Genomic DNA, 21,955 nt, shown 5'->3' with positions numbered 1-21,955 from the left:
AAAAGCCCCTATTCACCGGCTGCTGCCAGGCAGAGGGGGGCATCCCCACTGCCCCCCACTGCATGACAGAGCCCCCCCACGTGGTGTGGAGTAGTGAGGGGCAGCAGGAATCTCCCCCCCTGCCCCCCCCCACCCAGCAGAAGCCGGTAAATAGGGGCTTTTTTTTTCCACAGAGCCAAGAGCTGGGGCCGGGTGGGGCTGGGAGAGCAGGAGAGGGATGGGGCCTGTGCGATTCAGAGATGCGGCTGATTCACCAGCAGCCAAATCTCCAAATCAGATTCAGCTGAATCAATTTGGGACAGTGATTCAAATCACCGAGTCAAATCACTGTTCCCCGAATCGGCTGAATTCAAATCTGAAGCAAATACTAGCTGCTTCACACAGGCCTACTAATCACAGATTTAAAAGCCAAGTATGAATTCTGCCTAACTGTTTGTTTCAACAAAGATATAGTATATGAACAACACATCTCCACAGTGGGAACAATATGTTAAATATCCATTTTCTACGTACATTTACTTTTGACCCAAAAATTGTATTTATGGCTGCAAGTGAAAATTAACTGGATTTCAATAGAGTATTTATTCATTTCTTGTGACAATCATCAATCACTGCTCAAGAACAGCCCAGAACTAGAATGGCTGGTAGGTTTCAGGCCCAGAGCTGAGGTGCCTTTGCCAGGCCTGTGTGGGAAATCTTTCAAAACATCTGCTTACAATATGAATAAACTGTGCCAATCTTTCCATTTTGTAAACAATAAACCCAATCATAAAATTAAAAATAAAGCCAGCTAATAATGTCTTTTTAAAAGAACAAAACCATTCAAGTAAAGATTTATGTTGAAACTGCAGTAAGGATGAAAACTATAAAAAGAAATGTATATTCACAAAACCACAAATAAAAAGTACAGACACATAATTTTACCTGCCTTATTTTATGACATATTTTAAGCTGGCCAGCTACACTTTTCATTGGGCAAACAGCACTGGGAAAGCCTCTACCATAAGATGCACAGGGGCCTCCAGTAGAAGCCAGAAACCCCTCCCTTCCAGGGCAGCAGCCGTCTTATCAAGCCACACACCCTCCTAACCCTACTTATCTTCTTCTTGCCTGCCCAATGGCTCATCTTCAAGAGGAAGGCTGGAGAAGGAGTCTTGGAAATGCTGGGCCCATGGCCTTGTAGTTGGAACACTTTGCTGGGAAGCAGGAAATGTATATTCAAACCTCATCTGGGTGACATGGGCCTAGACAGGTCTTCCCCTCCTCCTCCCCTTCCTCCTGGCCAAGTGCCCTAACCCAAGTAGTGCTCCACTGAGCTAAAAAGTGGGAAGTGCTTCCAACATTTCATTTCCCACAGGTATGTGTCCAAGCTGATTCTATTTCACTGCAGGGCAAAATAAAATCCTAAACCATGTATGAGTGCCAGCAATTGCAGTTAGGCAGCTAGAATTAGTACCAGGTGTAGTAATCTAATCCCTCCAGGATGAACAAGATTGGAAATAAATGCTGTGCACTATGTGGAAACCAAAAAAAGGTCACGTTAGACTTTTTAAAAGGTCTTAAATGCCAAGTATCTTGATATTATTCCTGTATTTGAAAATCATTGGATTTAGTCAATTCCTTTCTACCATCCAAAAAAATTGATTATAGCTTTTCTCATTTTAATACCCTATTACATTGCTAAAATATCAGAAAATATCTGAGAACTAAATTCACAAAGCTGACTTAGGCATTGTAGCTTTACTGTATATCAGTATACACACAGATCTATACACACATAGCCATGTTTTCCTTAAAGCTATACCGTAAGACAGTGCAGACAGCCCAGGAACCTGCCAGTGATGGTATTAACTAAATCCTGAATAAAGACCGCACAGATTAACACAAAGACTTTATCTCTTTATCAAACACTACCCATAAATATCTTGGCTCAGGATCAGCTGTGTGTCACAGAACAAAGTTTCAGTCATAAAGGCAATAAAATATTACTCTATACATATGTCTCTCTTTCAAGGTCTTCAGGAAGAATGGAGGAAAGAGGCAGGCAAATTACCTTTGATTAAGAGAACTTTGATAAGTAGCTATGCAGCGTACTTCAGGATCCACATATTCTAGAGAAAATTCTTCAGCTGATATAATACAGATTTTGTGCTGAAAAGCAAACAATAGACAGGTATGAGTCAGTTAATACTCTTACCCTTTTAGTCAGCTGCATATAAATTGTAATGTTGTTTCCTTGTGCATATGCAATATGATGAAAACTGGGGAAAAATGTTTGGACCTGTGGTTAGGGCTTTTTAGCAGGAATTTGATTTCTCTGTGCCTGACTTCTCTAACTATAACGTTGAGAAGATATTGCTTCCCCATATACCCAGTAGGGTTGTGAAGATGCATGTAGTAATGAAATCAAAAAGTACCCAGGACAAAACTCTTCAGTTATGCAGCCAATGAGCACACAGGACAGGTTGAGAGAAAAGGACATAAGGACATAACGCCCTCACTTGCAGTCATATGTCCTTTCGGACACTAGGCGAGGGATAAAAATTACACATAAACCAGTATAAGTGATCAGAAACCAGTTCAAACTTGTAACACAACAAAAGTTCAGTGCACATAAAACACTTTCAAAATGACTGAAACTGGTTTAAGATAAATCTGTGTGGGTGTAGTATCAGATTTAACTGATTTAGGTTAAATCGGTTTACTGAACTGCTGTCCCAGATCTCCTCCAGATTCAAGTTACCTCATAGACCCTCAGCATCCCAAGACACTTTGCACCTCCCCCACAAACCCTCCCCTTGCAGGGTAGGCAGGCTAACATTGGCCCAAGGTATCTGCTCCAGCTAGTGCCCACTAGCTTCTTCCCTGAGCCACTGCAGGCATGTGGCTGCATTTCCAGAATCAAAAGTGAATGTCTATTCACTTGCTTATCGGTTCAATCTATGCAGCTTACACTAACCTGCGAAGACTGAATCAATTTAACCTCAGGCTTTCGGGCTGGCTGTACTTAGCCTAGATATACATTTCAAGTTCTAGTAAAGTGGGAGAAGGTTTTAGCATGCTGTCCATGAATAAGCTGTATTTCAATAGGGCTAAAGTATCACTCTGTGTATTAAGAGCTTGTCTCTAGGCAAAACTAGAGCAACCTGACTTAATTTTTTCATTAAAAAACTAATAAAAATATGTAAAGGATGTGTTTGTACATGAATTACCTAAAAAGGAAGACCAAAATACCCTGATGTGCAGTAAGGTAACTGCATTTGAATAATGGAAAAAGCAACTTTATAGGAGGATGACACCTTTGCTTAATGTGGTGAAAAATAAAGCTTAAAAGAAAACATTAGGACAGTGTTTTAGGATTTACTAATGGGGTATGTGAGGCCTTCTAAGTAGATACAAGGCAGAGAAATAAAATCCTTGTTCACAAGAAAAGAGTCAGCTGCAGATGTCTACCTTGGTTGGCAAAGGTGGAAGGAAACAGCTAGTGGTGGAACAGGGCTAGGCTCAGCTGCTTTGAACTACACCTTTAGGAGGAACTAGTAACAAAGTGAACTGTAGACATTAGTCACTGTCTGGATTTGGACACCTCATTCATATCACTATGGGAGGAACAAAAACAGAGTACAAGAAACTCTCTTTGAACTCTGATCACATAACTACTGTTTGCATTTACTATTTGGACCAGCCTTTGAATTTAAAAAATGGGAGTGGCTTCTCCAGTATCTCTCTTCCCTGTAACCTGACTTGTCAGGCTCTTCAGCTCACAAACTCCAGAGCATTAACTGCATAGCAAAGGCAGCCCATCCTTCCACTTGATTAACTACTAATGAATTTTCTTCTTACATTTAGTATTTGGAAATCACATTTCCTGCATTTAAAGAGAATATTCAGAAGTATGGGGCAAGGTCTATATTTTTTGTTCTCAGAGGAGTTTGCATTCTAAATCAGTACAACAGAAGTTCATGTTAGTCCATATCTTTTGTCTATCAATCTTGATAGCATGGGAATCACCGCTGAGAGAGAACAGATATTCCAGACGGTCTTAATTAATTCTGAATAATGCCCTACAACAAGAGTAAACAAAGAAAGTGTCATCCTGTGCTGTATACAATAATTTGTGGCTAGATTCTGTTGTTATTCATACTACTTTCTTGGAACTGCTTGTGATTACACTCTTGATTTTAATGAGCTGTAGAGTCAAAATTGTCCCTAAAATTGGAAACATAAGAAACAACTTGGAAGTAAAGTCAGCCCGGAAAAAGAACATACATATGACCAAAAGATAGCAGTGAAGGCTTTCTACTTCTAATTATAAGTTTTCAAAGGCTGTTTCAAAAGTGAAAGCTTGCAAGGCCATGAGATTTTGAGAAAGTGCCGGAAAAATCTCATTAAGATGTTAAAAAAAAGGTCAAAAAGTAGGGGAGAATAATAAGTACCCTGATGAAGTATAAAAGCTACTAGAAGAGGTTTCCTTTAACTGTACTTGCAGAAAAGGGAAATTTGTTAACTGAAACCAGGCAGAGGCATGCTGGTGATGCCTTTGCCAAGAAAGGAAAATGTTTCTGATTCAGTTTGATAGTTATATGAATTTTAGCAATTCTCAAAGCCTAGGGACAGAAATTACACATAAACCAGAATAAGTGGATGGAAACTGGTTCAAACCTGTAATATAGAAGAATTCAGTGCAAATAAAACCACTTTCAAAATGGCCAAAACAGGTTGAAGATAAGCTTGGATGGATGTAGTATCAGACTTAACAGATTTAGGTTAAATTGGTTTACTGAACTTCTGTCCCAGATCCCCTCCAGATTCAAGTTAACTCACAATCCGCTCCAGGATGCTTTGCACCTCCCTGTGAACTTCCTTTCACAGTGTGGGAGGGCTAGTCTTGGCCCAAGCAGGGAGGCATACTCTAGTGCTCCCTGGCTTCTGGCCTGGTCACTGCAGGCATTTTCAGAATCAAAAGTGAATGCGTGTTCACTTGCTTACCAGTTCAATCTATGCAGTTTAGGGCATGTGTAGATGAAACAGGGGCCCTAAATTCAAGTGATGGATTTTAAAAAACACTGCTTCAAATTTAGGGCTGATTAAACCCCTGTGTCATGCACACGCCCCGCTGACTGAACTGTCTCTCTGGTGGGGAGGGGAGGGCAAGCTGCCAGCAGGCGGAGTGGTTCCTGGGCTGGGGGTGGGGGCGTGGGGGAGGCAGTGCTTCCCTCCGTGGCAATGGCAGCCCTCCCCCACAGGCAGTACCCACCTGCTGGCACCTGGCTTGGGCAGTCCTGGGGGGCACTGCAACCACAGAGGGAAGCACTGGGCCCCTGCACAGCTCAGGCAGGCTCCAGGGGCAGGAAAAAAAAAAGATCAGACTCACCGCTTTTCTTAGGCAGAGCTGCTTTCCTGGGCTGCTGCCTGGCTTCCTGCAGGGGTGGCTGCAGAGCTATGGAGCTGCATGGAATCCAGTGCTTTGCTCCACGGCTGTAGGGACAGCAAACTAAAACTCCTCAAAAGGGTTTTAATTTGCTGCGCCCCAAGTAATTTAAGGCACATTGTACCACCGAATTTCCTACAGCGGCCAGAATTGATAAGCAATACACCACCGAGGCGTGCAAACACCATTAGAGTTGTGCAAAAGCATTTAGCCCGCTTTAAAGTGTCACGCACACACGCCTCCTGTTTTGTCTACAAACGGCCTTAGACTAACCTGCAAAGATTGAATCATTTCAGCCCCAGGATTTTTGACTGCCAGTACTTCGCCAAACTGTATTCTAAATCAGGGGTTAGCAACCTATGGCCTACAGGCCAGATCCAGCCCACAATGCCATCTGGACATGGCCCAAGGACATGGGGTTTTGGTGGCATTCGTGGGGAGGGGTGAAGATACTTTTGCAGCAGTCTCTCTCCCGATGCTGCTGCTGGGAAAAGCCCCACTGCTGGGAGACGACTGAGGGCATTTTCCCTGTGCCACCACTGGGAAGGTGGAGTCCAGCAGAGGGCAACAAAAATGCTTAGGGGACTGAGGCACATGATGTATAAGTAGGGACCACTGGAATTCATGCTGGAAGTGTACTACATGGTGGTTCCTTTAATCTTGCAGTTTCCCCCACATGTCCCCCCATCACTGATTGGCAGAGGAGCTTGCCAGTTGCCCCTGATGGCTGGGAAGTGAAATCCACAGTTTATAAGATGCTGCAGTATTTGCCTATGGTCTGGTCAGCAGCAAGCCATGGGACCACTGGGGCCCTTCTGCCAATCAGCAGCAGGAAGCAAACGCTGCAGCATATTTAAAACTGCAGTTTTTGCCTCCCTGCTGATCAGTAGCACAGCCCCTCTGACAATCAGCAGCGGGGGAGGTGCGTAGGGGAAACTGCAAGATTAAAGGGACCAGGCAGCACACGTCCAGCATGAATCTCAGCAGTCCCTACTTATGAGGAGAGGCTGAGGATACTGGTCTTATTTAGTCTGAAAACAAGAAGACTGGAGTGGGGATTTAATTACAGCCTTCAACTACCTAAAGTATAGTTCCAAAGAGGATGGAGCTAAACTGCTCTCAGTGGTGGCAGATGACAGAACAAGGAGCAATGATCTTAAGTTGCAGCAAGGGAAGTTTAGGTTAAATATTAGGAAAATCTCTCTCACTAGGAGGGTAATAAAGTACTGGAACAGATTACCCAGAAAGGCTGTGGACTCTCCATCCTTGGAGGTTTTTAAGACCTGGGCAGTCAAAGCATTAGCTGGGATGATCTAGCTGGGGATGCTTGGACATGGTCCTGCTTTGAGCAGGGGGTTGGACCAGATGACTTCCTGAGGCCCCTTCCAATCCTAATTTTCTATGATTCTGTTCTATGAAAAGTGGCAGCTGGGTCCTAATGCCCACTCATTCACATCTGAAAAAAACTGAATCAATCCAGCTGGCAGCTTTAGACGGTTGCTGACCATTGTTATTAAATCATCAACCCAAACATCTAAATCACACCCCTAAATATTCAACGTATAAAACACAAACTTTGAGGAAAGTGTCTTTCTTTCCTGCCTAGGAAAAGCATTTAGAATAAAAGAAAGCCACTTACCAGAAGAAAATTTATCGATGATGCCATAAGATGTAACTTTGCATCAGCTAGAAGGTCAAAGACTGCAATGCGATTCATATTATCAACCACCACACTACGACAAAGAAAGCTGCAGGAGAGAGTAGAATTAAAAATTAGTCTCTCTGTCATGCTTTTTTATTTCTCATGCTGATGTCCATTGTTTGAACATACCAGCTATTCACCTAGACAAAAGGCAACAAATACCTTTATCAGCAGATAAGACCAGATAAAGAAAAGGGGAGAGGAGCCACATGTAAAACAGTACTTTAGTGTACTGTATCCAGAACTAAAACCTAGATTCCTGTTCATGTCTCCACTTGAACGGTCATTGTAAGCAGACTCTGAAAAATTCCACATGTCATTTTTATGTATTTTATGCCATGTAACAGGATAGATAACAAAAAAACTCAGGTACTTGGTAAATACATTTTAAAGTGCCACCATTCTTCAGTGGTAAAGAACACTGCTGCTTTCTAGAACCAAGCACCCTACAGAGGCCATGTGATCTTTGCTATTAGTGGTACAGCAACATGAGTAAAAGGAGCAGAATCTGGCCCTACACAGCTAGACTGTGACCCCTACAAGATGATCAAGCTCAGGATCCTGACAAAAGGAAGAAAGGAAAACAGCAGAGTATGGACCCTGGACTTCAGAAGAGCATATTTTGACTCCCTCACGGAAGTGATGGGCAAAACCCCCAGGAGGCCACTCTGAGGGGCAAAGTCATCAAGGAGAGCTAACTGTATTTTAAACAAACCTTACTGAGGGTGCAGGAACAGACCATCCCAATGTGCAGAAAGAATAACAAATATGGCAGGCGACCATCTTGGCTTAGCAGATAACTCTTCAGTGAGTTTAAACATAAAAAAGAAGCTTAAAAGAAATGGAAGAAGCTTGAATAGCAATAAGAATATTGCTTGGGCATGTAGGGATGAAATCAGGAAGGCCAAAGCACAACTGGAATTGTAAGGGACATGAAGGATAACAAGGGTTTCTACAAGTATGTTAGCAACAAAAGGAAGATCAGGAAAAGTGTAGGTCCCTTACTGAGCAGGGAAGGCAACCTAGTGACAGATGAGGAGGAAAAGGCTGAACTACTCAATGCCTTTTCTACCTCTGTCTTCATAAGCAAGGTGAGCTCCTAGACTACTGCACCTGGCAGCACAGTTTGGGGAGGAGGTGAGTAGTCCTCAGTGGTGAAAAAACAAGTTAGGTACTATTTAGAAAAGCTGGATGTGTCCAAGATCACAGGGCCCAACGGGATGCACCTGAGGATGCTGAGGGAGCTGGCCAATGTGATTGCAGAGCCACTGGCCATCATCTTTGAAAACTCTATGGATATCAGGGGAGGTCAAACAATTTGAAGAAGGCAAATATAGCGCCCATCTTTAAGAAAAGGAAGATGGAGGATCCAAAGAACTACAGACTGGTCAGCCTCACCTCAGTTCCTGGAAAAATCAGGGAGCAGGTCCTCAAAAATCCATTTCTAAGCACTTGGAGAAGTAGGTGATAAGGAACAGTCAGCATGAATTCACCAAGGGCAAGTCAAGCCTGACCAACCTGATTGCCATCTATGATGATATGACTGGCTCTGTGGATGTGGGGAGACCAGTGGATGTGATATACCTTGACTTTAGCAAGGTTTCTGATAGTCTCCCATAACATTCTCTCAAGCAAGCTAAGGAAGTATGGGTTGGATGAATAGACTATAAAGTGGAGAGAAAACTAGCTGGATCATTGGGCTCAGAGGGTAGTAGTCAATGGCTTGATGTCTGGTTGGCAACCAGTATCAAGTGGAGTGTCCCACGGGTCAGTTCTGGGGCTGGTTTTGTTCAATATTTTCTTCTATGACCTGGAAGATGGCAGAGTGCACCCACAGCAAATGTTAATGTACTGGAAGATGGGGTGGAATGCACCCTTAGCAAGTTTGTACATGACACCAAGCTGAGGGAAATAATAGATATGCTGGAGGGTAGTACTAGGATTCAGAGTGACTTAGACAAATTGGAGAATTGGATCAAATGAAATCTCATGAGGATCAATAAGGACAAAAGCAAAGGCCTGTGCTTAGGATGGAACAATCCCATGCCTGTTACAGGCTTTGGACCAATTGTCTAAGCAGCAGCTCTGCAGAAAAGGACTTGGGGGTTACAGTGGACAATACACTGGATATTAGTCAGCAGTGTACCCTTGTTGCCAAGGCAGCTAACAGCATACTGGGCTGCATTAGTAGGAATATTGCTAGCAGATCAAAGGAAATAATTATTCCCCTCTATTCTGCATTGGTGAGGCCACATCTGGAGTCCTGTGTCATTTTGGGTCCCCGACTACAGAAAGGATTTGGACAAGTTGGAGAGAGTCCAGCAGAGGGCAACAAAAATGATTAGGGGGCTGGGGTACATGACTATTGAGGAGAGGCTGAGGAAACTTGGCTTTTATTTAGTCTGCAGAAGAAAAGACTGAGGGGGAGATTTGATAGCAGCCTTTAGCTACTTGAAGGGCAGTTCCAAGGTGAATGGAGCTAGACTGTTCTCAGTGGTGTCAGATGACAGAACAAGGAGCAATGGTCTCCAGTTGCAGCAGGGGAAATTTAGGTTGAATATTAGGAAAAACTCTCTCACTAGGAGGGTGGTGAAGCACTGGAACAGGATACCTAGAGAGGTGGTAAAATCTCCATCCTTGGAGGTTTTTAAGGCCTGGCTCAACAACGCCCTGGCTGGGATGATCTAGTTGGGATGGTCCTGCTTTGATTCAGGCGGTTGGACTACATGACCTCCTGAGGTTTCTTTACGATTCTAAGGACTCACTTCAGCTGTTGACAGTCTGTGATTACTTTTCAAAGTGATTTTCTGAGTATTTTATATTTCAGTACAATTATTCATAACAATCTACCTACAGTTTAACCATTGTAAATGATATAATAATCTACTTTAACTGTTGTAAATGATATAATAATCTACCTACAGTAAATTTTAATTTAAAATGTAAAGATTGTAAATGACAACAATCTACCTACAGTGTCAGCAAAAGACAGTTACTTCTATTGGACAAGCTCTATTAAAATGCTTGAAGACCTTTATCTGTATGTTATGAGCAGGTCCTTAAAGTGTAATATAAATATATAAAACATACTGGAATCCAAAATAAACCAAAAGAAAAAGTTTTTAAATTTCTCTCATTCACTTGGCAAACATGAAATCTTACCTCAGAGGCAACCATGTCTTTACTACGTATCCTTCTAATCTCTAAATTAGCATTCATTCTATACCAGGCTTGTAATGAGGCAACTGTCTGCAGTGAAAGGGACCCAAACATTCTGGATACATTTCCCCTTGTGAGTAAATTTATGCATGTTGGAAGGTCTCTACAGTAATGTAACCAAGGGCAGGAGGGTGAAAAAACACAAGTGGCTGCTACTGGACCAGCCGCTACTCTGCCACCAGCAGTGCAGTCAGTCATGCTGCTCCACACGGCAGTATTACCCAGAGCATTCAGTTGTTATGTTGCACCTCTGGGTAGGTCACCAGGGAATAAGTGTTTCCAGGACCTAGTTTGTATCATCTACTACTAACACTGGCTGAAGTTAATTATATGGTGGCCTTGGGTCCACCATGATCCGCTGGCTGGGAAATTGGCTCCGTGGTCAGACCCAGAGGGTTGTAATTGATGGCAGTCACTCATCATGGTGTCCTGTGACCAATGGGGTCCCCCAAAGCTCTGTCTTTGGATCTGTATTGTTCAACATCTTCATTAATGATGTGGACATTGAGGTCAGAAGCGGACTGGCCAAGTTCGCTGATGACACCAAACTTTGGGGCAAAGCATCCACGCCAGAAGACAGGCAGGTGATCCAGGCTGACCTGGACAGGTTCAGCAAATGGGCGGATGAAAATCTGATGGTGTTTAACACCGAAAAATGCAAGGTTCTCCACCTTGGGAAGAAAAACCTGTAGCATCCTTATAGGCTCAGCAGTGTTATGCTGGCTAGCACTACAGAAGAAAGAGAGTTGGGGGTCATCATTAACCACAAGATGAACATGAGCCTGCAATGCGATGCTGCAGCTACTAAAGCAACTAAAACGCTGGCTTGCATCCATAGATGCTTCTCAAGCAAATCCCAGGACGTCATTCTCCCCTTGTACTCGGCCTTGGTGAGGCCGCAGCTGGAGTACTGCATCCAGTTTTGGGCTCCACAATTCAAAAAGGATGTGGAGAAGCTTGAGAGAGTCCAGAGAAGAGCCACACGCATGATCAGAGGTCAGGAAAACAGACCTTACAACGACAGGCTGAGAGCCATGGAGCTCTTTAGCCTGGAAAAGCGCAGGCTCAGGGGTGATCTGATGGCCACCTATAAGTTTATCGGGGTGAACACCAGGATCTGGGGGAACGTTTGTTCACCAGAGCGCCCCAAGGGAAGACGAGGTCAAATGGTCATAAACTACCGCAAGACCATTTCAGGCTGGACATAAGGAAGAATTTCTTTACTGTCCAAGCCCCCAAGGTCTGGAACAGCCTGCCACTGGAGATGGTTCAAGTACCTACATTGAACACCTTCAAGAGCAAATTGGATGCTTATCTTGCTGGGATCCTATGACCCCAGCTGACTTCCTGCCCTTCGGGCGGGGGGCTGGACTCGATCTTCCGAGGTCCCTTCCAGCCCTAATGTCTATGAAATCTATGAAGTCTACATGTTATATGCCATATACTCCAGTTCAGCAGTGGCTTAACTGTTGCACAGCACACACAGTCATTCAGAAGTTATACATACATATTTATATTGTTATAAATAAATACATACAAATCTGGTAACCTAACATTTCATCTACACTGAAAATTTCAGGAAAATCACCCATCTTCAGGCACTCAGTGGTGAAGCTCCATTGCTGTAAGAGTTGGCAGGGATACTACAGTCAACTGGCTGCTAATATTTTTACTAGTGTCACCTAGATGTGCTTGGAGTTAAATAGGTATAGCCAGTCCAAGCACCTAGCACCAAGAGAAATTTCTCACATGACAACCAGTGTAAACTGCATTCCCTTATAATCTGTTAGTTTAGAGCAGGGATTCCCAAACTGTGGTACATGTATCCCTGGGGATACCCAAAACCTCACCGGGGTGTATGTGGGAGAAAGTGTGTAATGATTTAATTTTCATTATAATAACAATTGGCATTTAAGGTGTTAAAATATAAACCATATGCTGGCAGGGGTACGCGGGCAGCTGGCAAATCTGGAAGAGCGTATGCAGTAAGAAAAAGTTTGAGAACCTCTGGCCTAGAGCCTGTTGGCTGTACTAATTGTTCCTGATAAGTTCAACTGAGACAGTGCAACTATCCTGCCACATGGTGGACTCCTCTACACACAGATCATTTTGTGTGAGTACATGTTCAAAACCTAAGATGCTGTACTTAATAAAAGACTTATAACAGCATTCTAAGATGCAAAATTGTGTGTGAATATCCATTTTCCAGTTTGTTATAGCAAATAGTGAGTGCATAGATACCAGGGTACAGAGTGTAGCTTGAGAAGCTAGATTAAAGAGAAGGAATGAAAAAAAAAATGTATGATTCAATGTATGAACAAGTAATACAGAAGATTTAACACTCCTAGGGAGAAAAAAAAGCAAATTATTCATCAACGTACATTCATATACATCAGAAAGATATCTGTTATTAAAAAGTATATCACACTATTCCCACTGATAATTTAATCATTCTATGATTATTTCTGAAATCCCTACCTGTATTTACAACTATAAATGTTCACTCTGGCTTCCATGACAGGCTCAGGGCTGTTTATTATCACATTAGCAGTGTATAACTGATCATCTTCATTGGCATATTCAAGCACTACTGCGTAGCGACCAACTTGGGGAATGTTCAGTGTCAGCTGTAAATCGATCTATTAGAGGTTGAACAAAAAAAATCTGAATCTCACTGAAAACAATCATTAGGTTTATAGAACACTTTACACAAGCTTTACTTGGCTTTGTGGAGTTAAAAGCGTACATAAAAGATTACTTTGCCTACCACCAAACATGCAGTCATCTTTCGAGTTCTCTCATGCAAATTATTTGAAAAAAATCTATTTATTTTAATGCTTTGAGAAAGCTGTGTGAAAAATGTAATACAGCTGTAGTGTTTTTCTTTTTGTTGTAAGATGCTGTATAATTGAAGTTATAATCCCAATGCTAAACAGACTTGTTCTCTAACCCCCTGATCCTGTGAAAACTTAAGCATCCACTTCTATTTATCTGATTTGTCTAAGTTCAACGGGAATACTTAAAAACGTAAGTATATGAGCAACTGGGGCGTATGATATAGGATGTTACTATTTTAGTACACATTTTCAAGAACAAACTGCAGAACAGAACATTAACAGGAGACAAAGCTGGTCATTGTCTTTTGTGTAATTCCCATACAAGTTATTAGATCAAATAAGTTATTTTTTCCCATAATGGTATTGCTGTAATAAAACAATATAGGATAAAACATGACTGTTTTACGGGGTTGATGATGGCATAATTGTTCAGCTTTTTTGTTTTTTTTTTAAATGCCCATGTTAGTAAACTGTGTACACTTTCATTTAAGAAAAATTATGAATTCAAAAATTTCCTTTTTAAGCCATGATTTCTGAAAAACATTGTAATTATTTTGGAAATGATCTGACAGTACCTCATCTAAAACTTAGGGATTTCAGAGAATAAATTCTCAGGAAACTTTTTACCTTCATTAGATTAAAATATTGACTCAAATCATAGTTTCATATTTGTTGCAGGACTGGTGTAAGAACAGTCAGTACACTGAACTGTACTCTTAGTCCTGATTTTGTGAATCCCAAGTAACTTCACAGAAGCCAAAGGAGCTATTCTGAATTTCCAGCAGAATCTCTCCCAAGAGGTTTCTAATTAGCAATACAGATGTGACTAAAATCAACATCCATTAGTAGGTCTACAAGAATCTGACCTCTCTTCCGTAGATATGCGACATCACTGGGTGTTCAGGAGTTGGCTGTTGAACAGCTATTTTTCTGTATTCTTCCCCATGCATAAAATATGCTGCCTCTGAACTGAGGACACAGGAAAATCTGTCCAGTGGCAAATGCTGATAAAGTAAGCAGCTTAAAAAAAAACAAAAATAAAAACACAGGAATGACGATGATTACCAATTATAAAATTAAAACAGTAACATTAGAATTACCTAAAATAATTGGCTTATTATAAAGTGTATATATTAACTTATCTCTTGTAGCACGTCTTGAATAAGTGCAAGGCTCTGTAACTTGTAACTGCAAGATGGATGCTTCATAGTAATCACTAGGTAATAGCACCATGTAATCCTAGGAACAAAGAATGCTCAGACCACACAGAAGATTATAAGAAGTAAGTAAGTATCTCCATTTTTACAATGAACTGATGGAAAATCAAAATCAGCTTTGTGGCAGGGGCGCTTTAACTAAAGTTTGTTGAATGAGCTTTAGTTAAATGTACCCACTGCCATTTTGAAACACAGGACTCTGAATACACAAGACACAATGGGCATTTTAATTAGAACGGATCCTGTGAACTGCTCTAATTAAAAAGCCACAGGCCCCCCAGCCCCCACCCCCATTCCAGAGCACATGTATAGGCAGTGTTATCTGTGGAAAGAGTTTCAAGCTGGACTTGAGGCCAACTTTGGATAAGTCACTCAGATTTGGCTAAAATCTGGAGATTATTGATTTTTTATTAGTATTTGTGGATTTAAAAAATCCAGCCATATTGAGCTGTATAATTAGTATTAGTTTTATCTCTAGGCATAGTTATAAAGTGTGAAACACAAAATTAAGCAGGTGAAATTCAGATGAGAGAGGGGGGTAAAATGCCAAACTATAACATTGTATTTTTCTTTTTCAAAATAACATTTTCCTGCTCTCCCCTACTGCTGAATTTCACATCCTTTATAAGACTATGCTTGGCAACTAACTCTGGACAATTCTATCATTCTCTTCCCAATTCTCAGAAACTACAAGTCCTTTATTTTCCTCATTCATTTCCTTACCAGCAGGACTCCCTCTGCCATGATACTGACAATCCACGTTCCCGGAATAAGTGAGAATGTTTCTGCAAAGCTGTTTCCTGGGACAGTGACAAAAGCTGGCTCCTTGCTGGGTGGGAAAACAATCTCTTTGTTCTGTGTTGCCCCTGTCACAAAAAATTAATTAATAAAAATACTGGGTTATGTCAAATGACTCCATTTTCCCATCCCAGTTCTCAGAACTAATGCTTTCATTCACAAAAATTAGACTTGACAACAACTGACTAGTACTGCTTTTTCAATACACATTTGGAATATATTCTACAATACATATTAAGCTATGGATCAATGTGACTATTGTCCTACTCATTCTCATGAGGCTCATAAAATGTGTTCCAGAAAAACCAGAAACATCTCTTTCTTCCTCTGACCACTTGCCAGTTTTGGAAAGCTTTGAAACATTTTCATTGTATCTGTCTCTGCAAGGGCTTCATAAACACAACAAAAGACCATTCTTGTGGTTTGTTCAGCTGATCCAAAGCAGCAGGTAATAGACATCTTAAGACAGCTGGTTCTCATGAGCTTTCCAGCAAAGTTTGCAAAGTCAGGAGATTCTGACAAGCATCTAAATTTTTTAGTATCTAACACTAAGTTAAAAGTACTTCTGCTGGCAGTTAATGTACAGCAAAAACATAACTGTAGTTTTCCTTCACTGTAAAAACTATAAAGGATTTTCTTTAGTGAAACCATTAGACAGAGACGGGACTTCTCTATGGTTCTCTCTCCCCAGCTGTTTAACACAGTCTATGTTACCTAATATCACAAGTCTCCATAGGATGCCTATAGATGTGCTTGTTCACATACAATTAGAACACTCCAGCGCTGCCTCACCATTAGGCCCCATGCATTTCAAAATGTTCACAGGGACACTTTATCTAAACTTTGTCAAATGAGCTTCAGATAAAACATCTCGTAGCCATTTTGAAATGTGCAGACGCTTAATACTCATGATGGTGAGCCATTTTAATTAAAACAGATGTTTGGGAACTGCTCCAATTAAAATGCTCCCCCCCGCACTCCACTCCCTAGCATGTGTATAGAGGCAGCCCATATGTCTGCTCCAAGTTATAAAAAGGACTGATGCCTACGCTATAGTAACTACTGTAAAATAATGCAAATGATAGACATAAGCATAAATCAGAGTTTAATCTAAGCCGGGGTGGGCAAAATATGGCCTGCAGGCCGCATCCAGTCCATGAGGCCATTCTATCCAGCCTGGGGGGCCCCCCCAAAAATTTAGAAAATTAATATTTATCTGTCTTTGGTTCCTGTCAAAAATGACAGGAACCAGGGGCAGTAGGACCCATGGGAAGCCCAGCAGGCTCCTGCAACAGCAGGGTCCGAACGGCCACACCTCCCCAGTCGGGAGCCCCAGCAGGGGCTTCTGGCCTGGGACCATGTGGTCGCACCTGCACGGGAACCTCAGGTAAGTGGCGAGGGAACGGAGGGCAGGACTCCGGACAGGGACAGAGCCCAGGGAAAAGCAGCCCCTCCCTGGCCTCGTGGCTGGTGCTCCCTGCTGCAGCCACTAGCAGCCCACACGCGGCTGTCCTGAGTAGGCACAGGAAGCCCCATGTGGGCTGTGAGTGGCTGCAGCATGGGGCGCTGGCCACGGGGTGGGAGAGGGGCCACTTTTCCTGCACTCAGCACTAACTCGTAGCCTGCTCCTGCTGCCAGTCTGGGCCCCATGCCGGCTCTGGGCTTGCCCATTAGGGCTGTGCCGCAATGGCAGCAGCTGCGGCCCTCCCACTCGCCACGCTGGACAGTGTTTGCTGCTGCTACCCACCCAGAGCTTGCACGTTGGGCAGCCCAGAGGCAGTGGCAACAAACACCGCCCAGCGCAGCAAGTGGGGGGACCACAGCTGCTGCCACTGTGCACAGCCCTGACGAGCAAGCCTGGAGCCGGCGTGGGGCCCAGGCTGGCAGCAGGGGCTGGCTACAAGCTGGTGCTGAGCGTGGGAAAAGCGGCCCCTTGCCCGCCCCATGTCTGGCACTCCACACTGCAGCTGCTTGTAGCCTGCGTGGGGGTGCCTGTGCCTGCTCAGGACAGCCCCACATGGACTATGAGAAGCTGCAGCAGGGAGCGCTGGCCTCAGGGTGGGGGAGAGGCTGCTTTTCCCCACGCTCAGCACCAGCTCCTTCCCTGCTCGGGAGCAGGGGGTCAGGGCTGCATGCTCCCCCCAACCTGTACCACGGGGATGGGGGGCACTCGGAGTGAGCAGGTTCACAGGGCCCAAACCAGTGTCCCTGGGCCAGCGCTGGTGGGGCCCAGAGTAGGGTGACAGGAGTACAGGGGTCCCGGCTGGCAGGGGTTCTATGGAGCCGGGCTGGCTCCCCCCTCTCCCTGCTGGTGCAGTCCAGCCTGGCTTCACAGACCCCTGCCAGGCTGTGCCCCACTCTGGGCTCCACTGGTGCTGGCCCTGAGACTTTGGTTCCAAGACACTAGGAGATTGGTCCCAAGATGGTGACCAGGGGGTGCAGCACCTGTCAAGCGGCGGGGCTACCCATGTAGCCCTTGACAGCTTGCCAAAACTGAATAAGCGGCCCCCCGCCTGAAATAATTGCCGGCCCCGATCTAAGCCAATCCTCCAAATTAGATCTATCCTTGTGCCCCTCACCCAAAAACACACAGGATCTGGAGTCCTTTAACTCCATAATATATTGAACCAAAATGCTAACTGTGTTAGGGGTCTATAATTGGACCCAATCTTTGTGGATCGAGTCTGTCATTAAACAAATACTATTCACTGATTCAAGACAGATGCCATTTCCGAGTAAAAAAAATCATTTTCAGAATCAAAGCAACTAAGAATAAATCCTGTTAAAATTCATTGAAAGCATCACAAAAAAATGCCATTCTAAGCTACCTTCCTCAGTACTGAAAAAAATTGGTAAAACACATATATAAAAAACAAACATTTACTGCTAGTGAAATCAATGGGAATCATGCAAACTTGGGCAGCATTAGTTACAGTGAATTATGCTAGAAAACACACACAGCACTTGTTGTTATTAAATGCATACATTTAAAACGACATTATTATTAACTTAGCTGAACATTCCCTGGGGTTTATATTCCTCTGTTCTGTTGTGCTGCTAAGTTGAACCTACCTGTTTCAGGCCGAGATTGATAAGCAGTTATGCAGCCAGATGCCATTTCAGTTCCAGGGTTAATGTATCTTAGGATAATGTGAAATAAGTAGAGGTTTGATTTTTCCACATTCAAAATTATTCTCACTTCCTTCTGTAAAATGGAAGTTAATAAACAGAAACAGCCATAAAAAGCTGAATAGACAAACAGTTAGAAGCCATGCAAGCGTTCCACTAAATTCCTACATGAAATAAACACTCACAAATGCACACACATGCAGATAAATATAGAGAAACAGCGATGCTGGTGTAGGAGGGAGGAAGACAGGCAAGCCTAACAAGAAAATTAATTCACTTACAAGTATAATTAGTGTCAAAATGCTTTCCCTCAGCAACTGAGATCCTCCCTTTAGAGTTTTTTGAACCCCGGCTGACATAACGGAGTACTAGATGGAAGAGCTTAGGGGAAGTCACAGTGACAGGTACAACCACCTCTGGCTGGGAAAAATAAAAGGAGGGGGAAAAGGGAGGAAAGGAAAGTACATTATTTACCACTAGCACCCAAAGAGAGAAAAAATACAGAAACTATTTGGCAAAGATAAACCTTATAACAGGAAAGAAAAAAGTTAACATGGACTTATAAAACAAAACAATCTCAGGGAAAACACTGATACTGAATAATTCTTCACCAGCTAGACATGGAGGACGTTTACAGATGTTATGTTTTTCTAGGTTTAATCTGGACTACAGCTGTCACTATATACATGTGGACATCTGTAGTCTGAATTAAAATCGGCTCCATTCCAAATGAACAAATCCTCACTGAATGAGGATTAAAGTTAATGTAGGCTAGGACAGTCCGAATTAAGCAATTTAAATAGTATTAATTAACATGTATATACGGCGTTGCTTTTAGGAATAAACAGTCTTTAGGAACTCAGATAAGCATTCCTTAGGAATGCAGATAAACACTGCAAATGTCAGTCCCCTCAAGGGACACTCAGTTGGGTTTTTGCAATACAACAGAGGCTACCATGCACAAAGTAACATGTTTACTAGGAGTGTGTGAAACAGACTGTATTCAATTCAGATTTGGCCCGAATCAGGGACAGTAATTCGATTAGTTGATTTGGATCACTGTCCTGATTTGATTCAGCTGAATCCGAATCTGAAGATGCTGATGTGGAGAATCAGCGATTCAGCCATAGACACAGCTTTAAATGTTTTTTCTACATATCTCAAGGTACCAGGCGCAGCTCGTGAATGCTGCGATGGTAGGGTAGATGGAGTGGCCCACAGGAGTGCGGGAGGGCCCTCTGCACGCTCAGCAGCAAACCCAGAAGAGGACGGGAAGTACTTATGGTCCACTTCCGGGTATGCCACTGAGCACACAGGGGACTCCCCCATACCCCCCAGCTCAGCGATCAGCTGCAGGGGGACCCCAGGTGCCCCCCAGACCCAAGAGGCACCAGTCATCAAGCTGGGGGTTGGGGGCGGTCCCCCGCATGCTCCATGGCAGATGCAGAACTGGACTGGAAGTGCCTCTGGTCCACTTCCAGGTCCGCTGCCAAGCACGCTGGGGACTCCCCCACACTCCTGTGGAACACTCAATCCACCCCACCATGTCAGCATTCACGAGCTGCCTGGTACCTTGAGGTATGTAGAAAAAAATACTGAAAGCTGTGTCCGTGTCCAAATCATTGAATCTCTGAATTGATTTGGAGAGTTCCAATTTGATTTGGAGAGATTAAAGGGTCTCCCGATTCGATTTGGATTCAGAGATTCAGATGCTGAATCAGGCCGAATCTCTGCCGAATTGAATCAGTGACCAAAGCTTTGCACAGCCCTAATGTTTACAAAGTCAAATGTGCCAACAACACCTCACAGTGACTAAATATCAGTATCCTAACTAAGCACCCAGCCCTGCCCTAGCACACAGGCTACTGCTCTGTGAAGAAGGGGGCAAACCCCATTGATCTTCTATTAACACTTAATTTGAACTGAAATCTGATTTGAACTGTGTAATGCAAATCAGGTAACGTGGTTTAGAAAAGGGTGAGCACATCTACAAATGGCCAGAAAAGCTGAGCCCAGATACATATGGCTATTACAAGAGGGAGGTCATACAGCATTTAACTGTTTAGCCAATGTCCTACAGCAGGTCTACTATCACAAGAGCTGCCCACACATATGGATTCCAGGATAATAATGCAGCTTCTCCAGTTCCTGGATCCCAAACAAATTCTAAAAGCATGTGGAAATCTCAGAACATCACTGAATTTTCTTCTGATCTCCAGCAGATCTCCTAGCCTATGACAGTCATGCTGGCTCTCATTAAATCTTTGTCCTTCAACTGAACTGACTTCTCTGGAATCACTGGGCAGCGAGGTCCTCAGAAGATACAATCTACACAACGCATTATGTAGTGCTTGCTGAACACTGGCAACAAGGGATGGGGGAACACTTCCTGATGGTAAGCATTCAGGGATCTTTGGTGGAGTACCAAAAGAGAAAAATTGGCACAACCTCAAGGATTTGCCTTCTCTTGTTCCACTCTACCACTCCTCTCTTCATAACCAATCCCTCGTAACCCACTCTTGCTCACTATGCCACATGCCTATTCCCTCCCCCTCCACACACCCCTCTCTAAAACTTTAATTCTCTCAAGGACACACTCCCTTCTCATTCCCTGCCTCTCAGAACAAAGTCCAGGGGAGCTTATCCCTTTGAAGATGTCACCTTTTCGGCTCTCTGAGAGTCAGTTCAAAGCAAATGCCAACAGAAGAGGCTTTTTATGGTGCATTTGGTGCATGTTTTTTAAATCTGTCATCACTGGAGAGGACAAGTATTTTTATAGAGCCCCTTTCTTTTATTAAAAAAAGGAAAACAAGAGAGTGGAATTGTAGCTAGAGATGGGAAAGTTATACACTTGCCATGTATATTTGAAGTACAGCATATAGTAGAAGGGTACTAGAGCAGAGAGAAGAGTTCAACAAAAAGTATGGACAAATGCAGGAACCTTTTACAATTATTTTTTGAAGGGAGACGATTGATAGTTCTTCAAGCTTTGCTACAGGCTTAGCCAAGTCACTCAAACCACCACTTTAAAATTTGAGTGCCTAATTTTATGTCTTTGGCTCAAAATTTAAGCAATTATATTAATGGCACCCATAGTTCCCACTGAGGTCACACACAGATCAGTTATTTCATCTGAACAACATGCAATCTTTTATATTGTCTTCTTCAAGAAAAAAACTGTTACATCAAGGGAAGCACTGTGACCGTCATCCCTGAAGAAATTTCAAGATGAATGTTTCAATGTCCTGCAAGACATGGAAAACTTGTCAAAATTTAGAATGGCTCTTGAAATAAAGAGATGGAATAGTTCAGCTATCCAACTCTGTGGAGTGCAGATCCTGCAAATACTTACCTGTAAGTATAGCTTTACGTGTGTAAGTCAAGTTATGAACACACTACCATTTCTTCATTCCACTACCTTCTTCATAAAATGTTAAGCATGTGAAACACAAGATGGGTGAGGAAAAGCTTGTGAAAACACACAGATGAAAATTCAGAGTGGAAGTGAAGAAATCACATCTTCGAAAAAACAGTTTTCTTTGTGAATATGTAAAGCAAAAGTAAACCAAAAGACCCCCAAAGATGGCAAAAGGAACAAAAAAGAAAAGATTGAAAAATTAAC

General features: G+C 42.9%; 1 protein-coding gene across 1 annotated transcript in view; it reads right to left on the bottom strand.

The window, feature by feature from the left end:
• Positions 1 to 21,955, bottom strand: part of LAMA3 (laminin subunit alpha 3) — a gene marked incomplete at its 5' end in the record, with an annotated part of 261,166 nt that overhangs the window by 126,660 nt on the left and 112,551 nt on the right. Inside the window, 7 exons of the mRNA XM_019526339.1 lie at positions 2,054 to 2,151; positions 7,071 to 7,179; positions 12,831 to 12,991; positions 14,056 to 14,209; positions 14,328 to 14,428; positions 15,130 to 15,272; positions 18,615 to 18,753. Coding sequence (XP_019381884.1) covers positions 2,054 to 2,151; positions 7,071 to 7,179; positions 12,831 to 12,991; positions 14,056 to 14,209; positions 14,328 to 14,428; positions 15,130 to 15,272; positions 18,615 to 18,753 — 905 coding nt within the window. The remainder of the gene's footprint in view (positions 1 to 2,053; positions 2,152 to 7,070; positions 7,180 to 12,830; positions 12,992 to 14,055; positions 14,210 to 14,327; positions 14,429 to 15,129; positions 15,273 to 18,614; positions 18,754 to 21,955) is intronic.

This window comes from Gavialis gangeticus, unplaced genomic scaffold, assembly GCF_001723915.1.
Source record: "Gavialis gangeticus isolate Ggan-Ray unplaced genomic scaffold, GavGan_comp1, whole genome shotgun sequence".
NCBI classification, from domain to species: Eukaryota; Metazoa; Chordata; order Crocodylia; family Gavialidae; genus Gavialis; species Gavialis gangeticus.
Note: the sequence above shows the minus strand (reverse complement) of the source record. Positions and strands in the feature narration are given on the sequence as shown.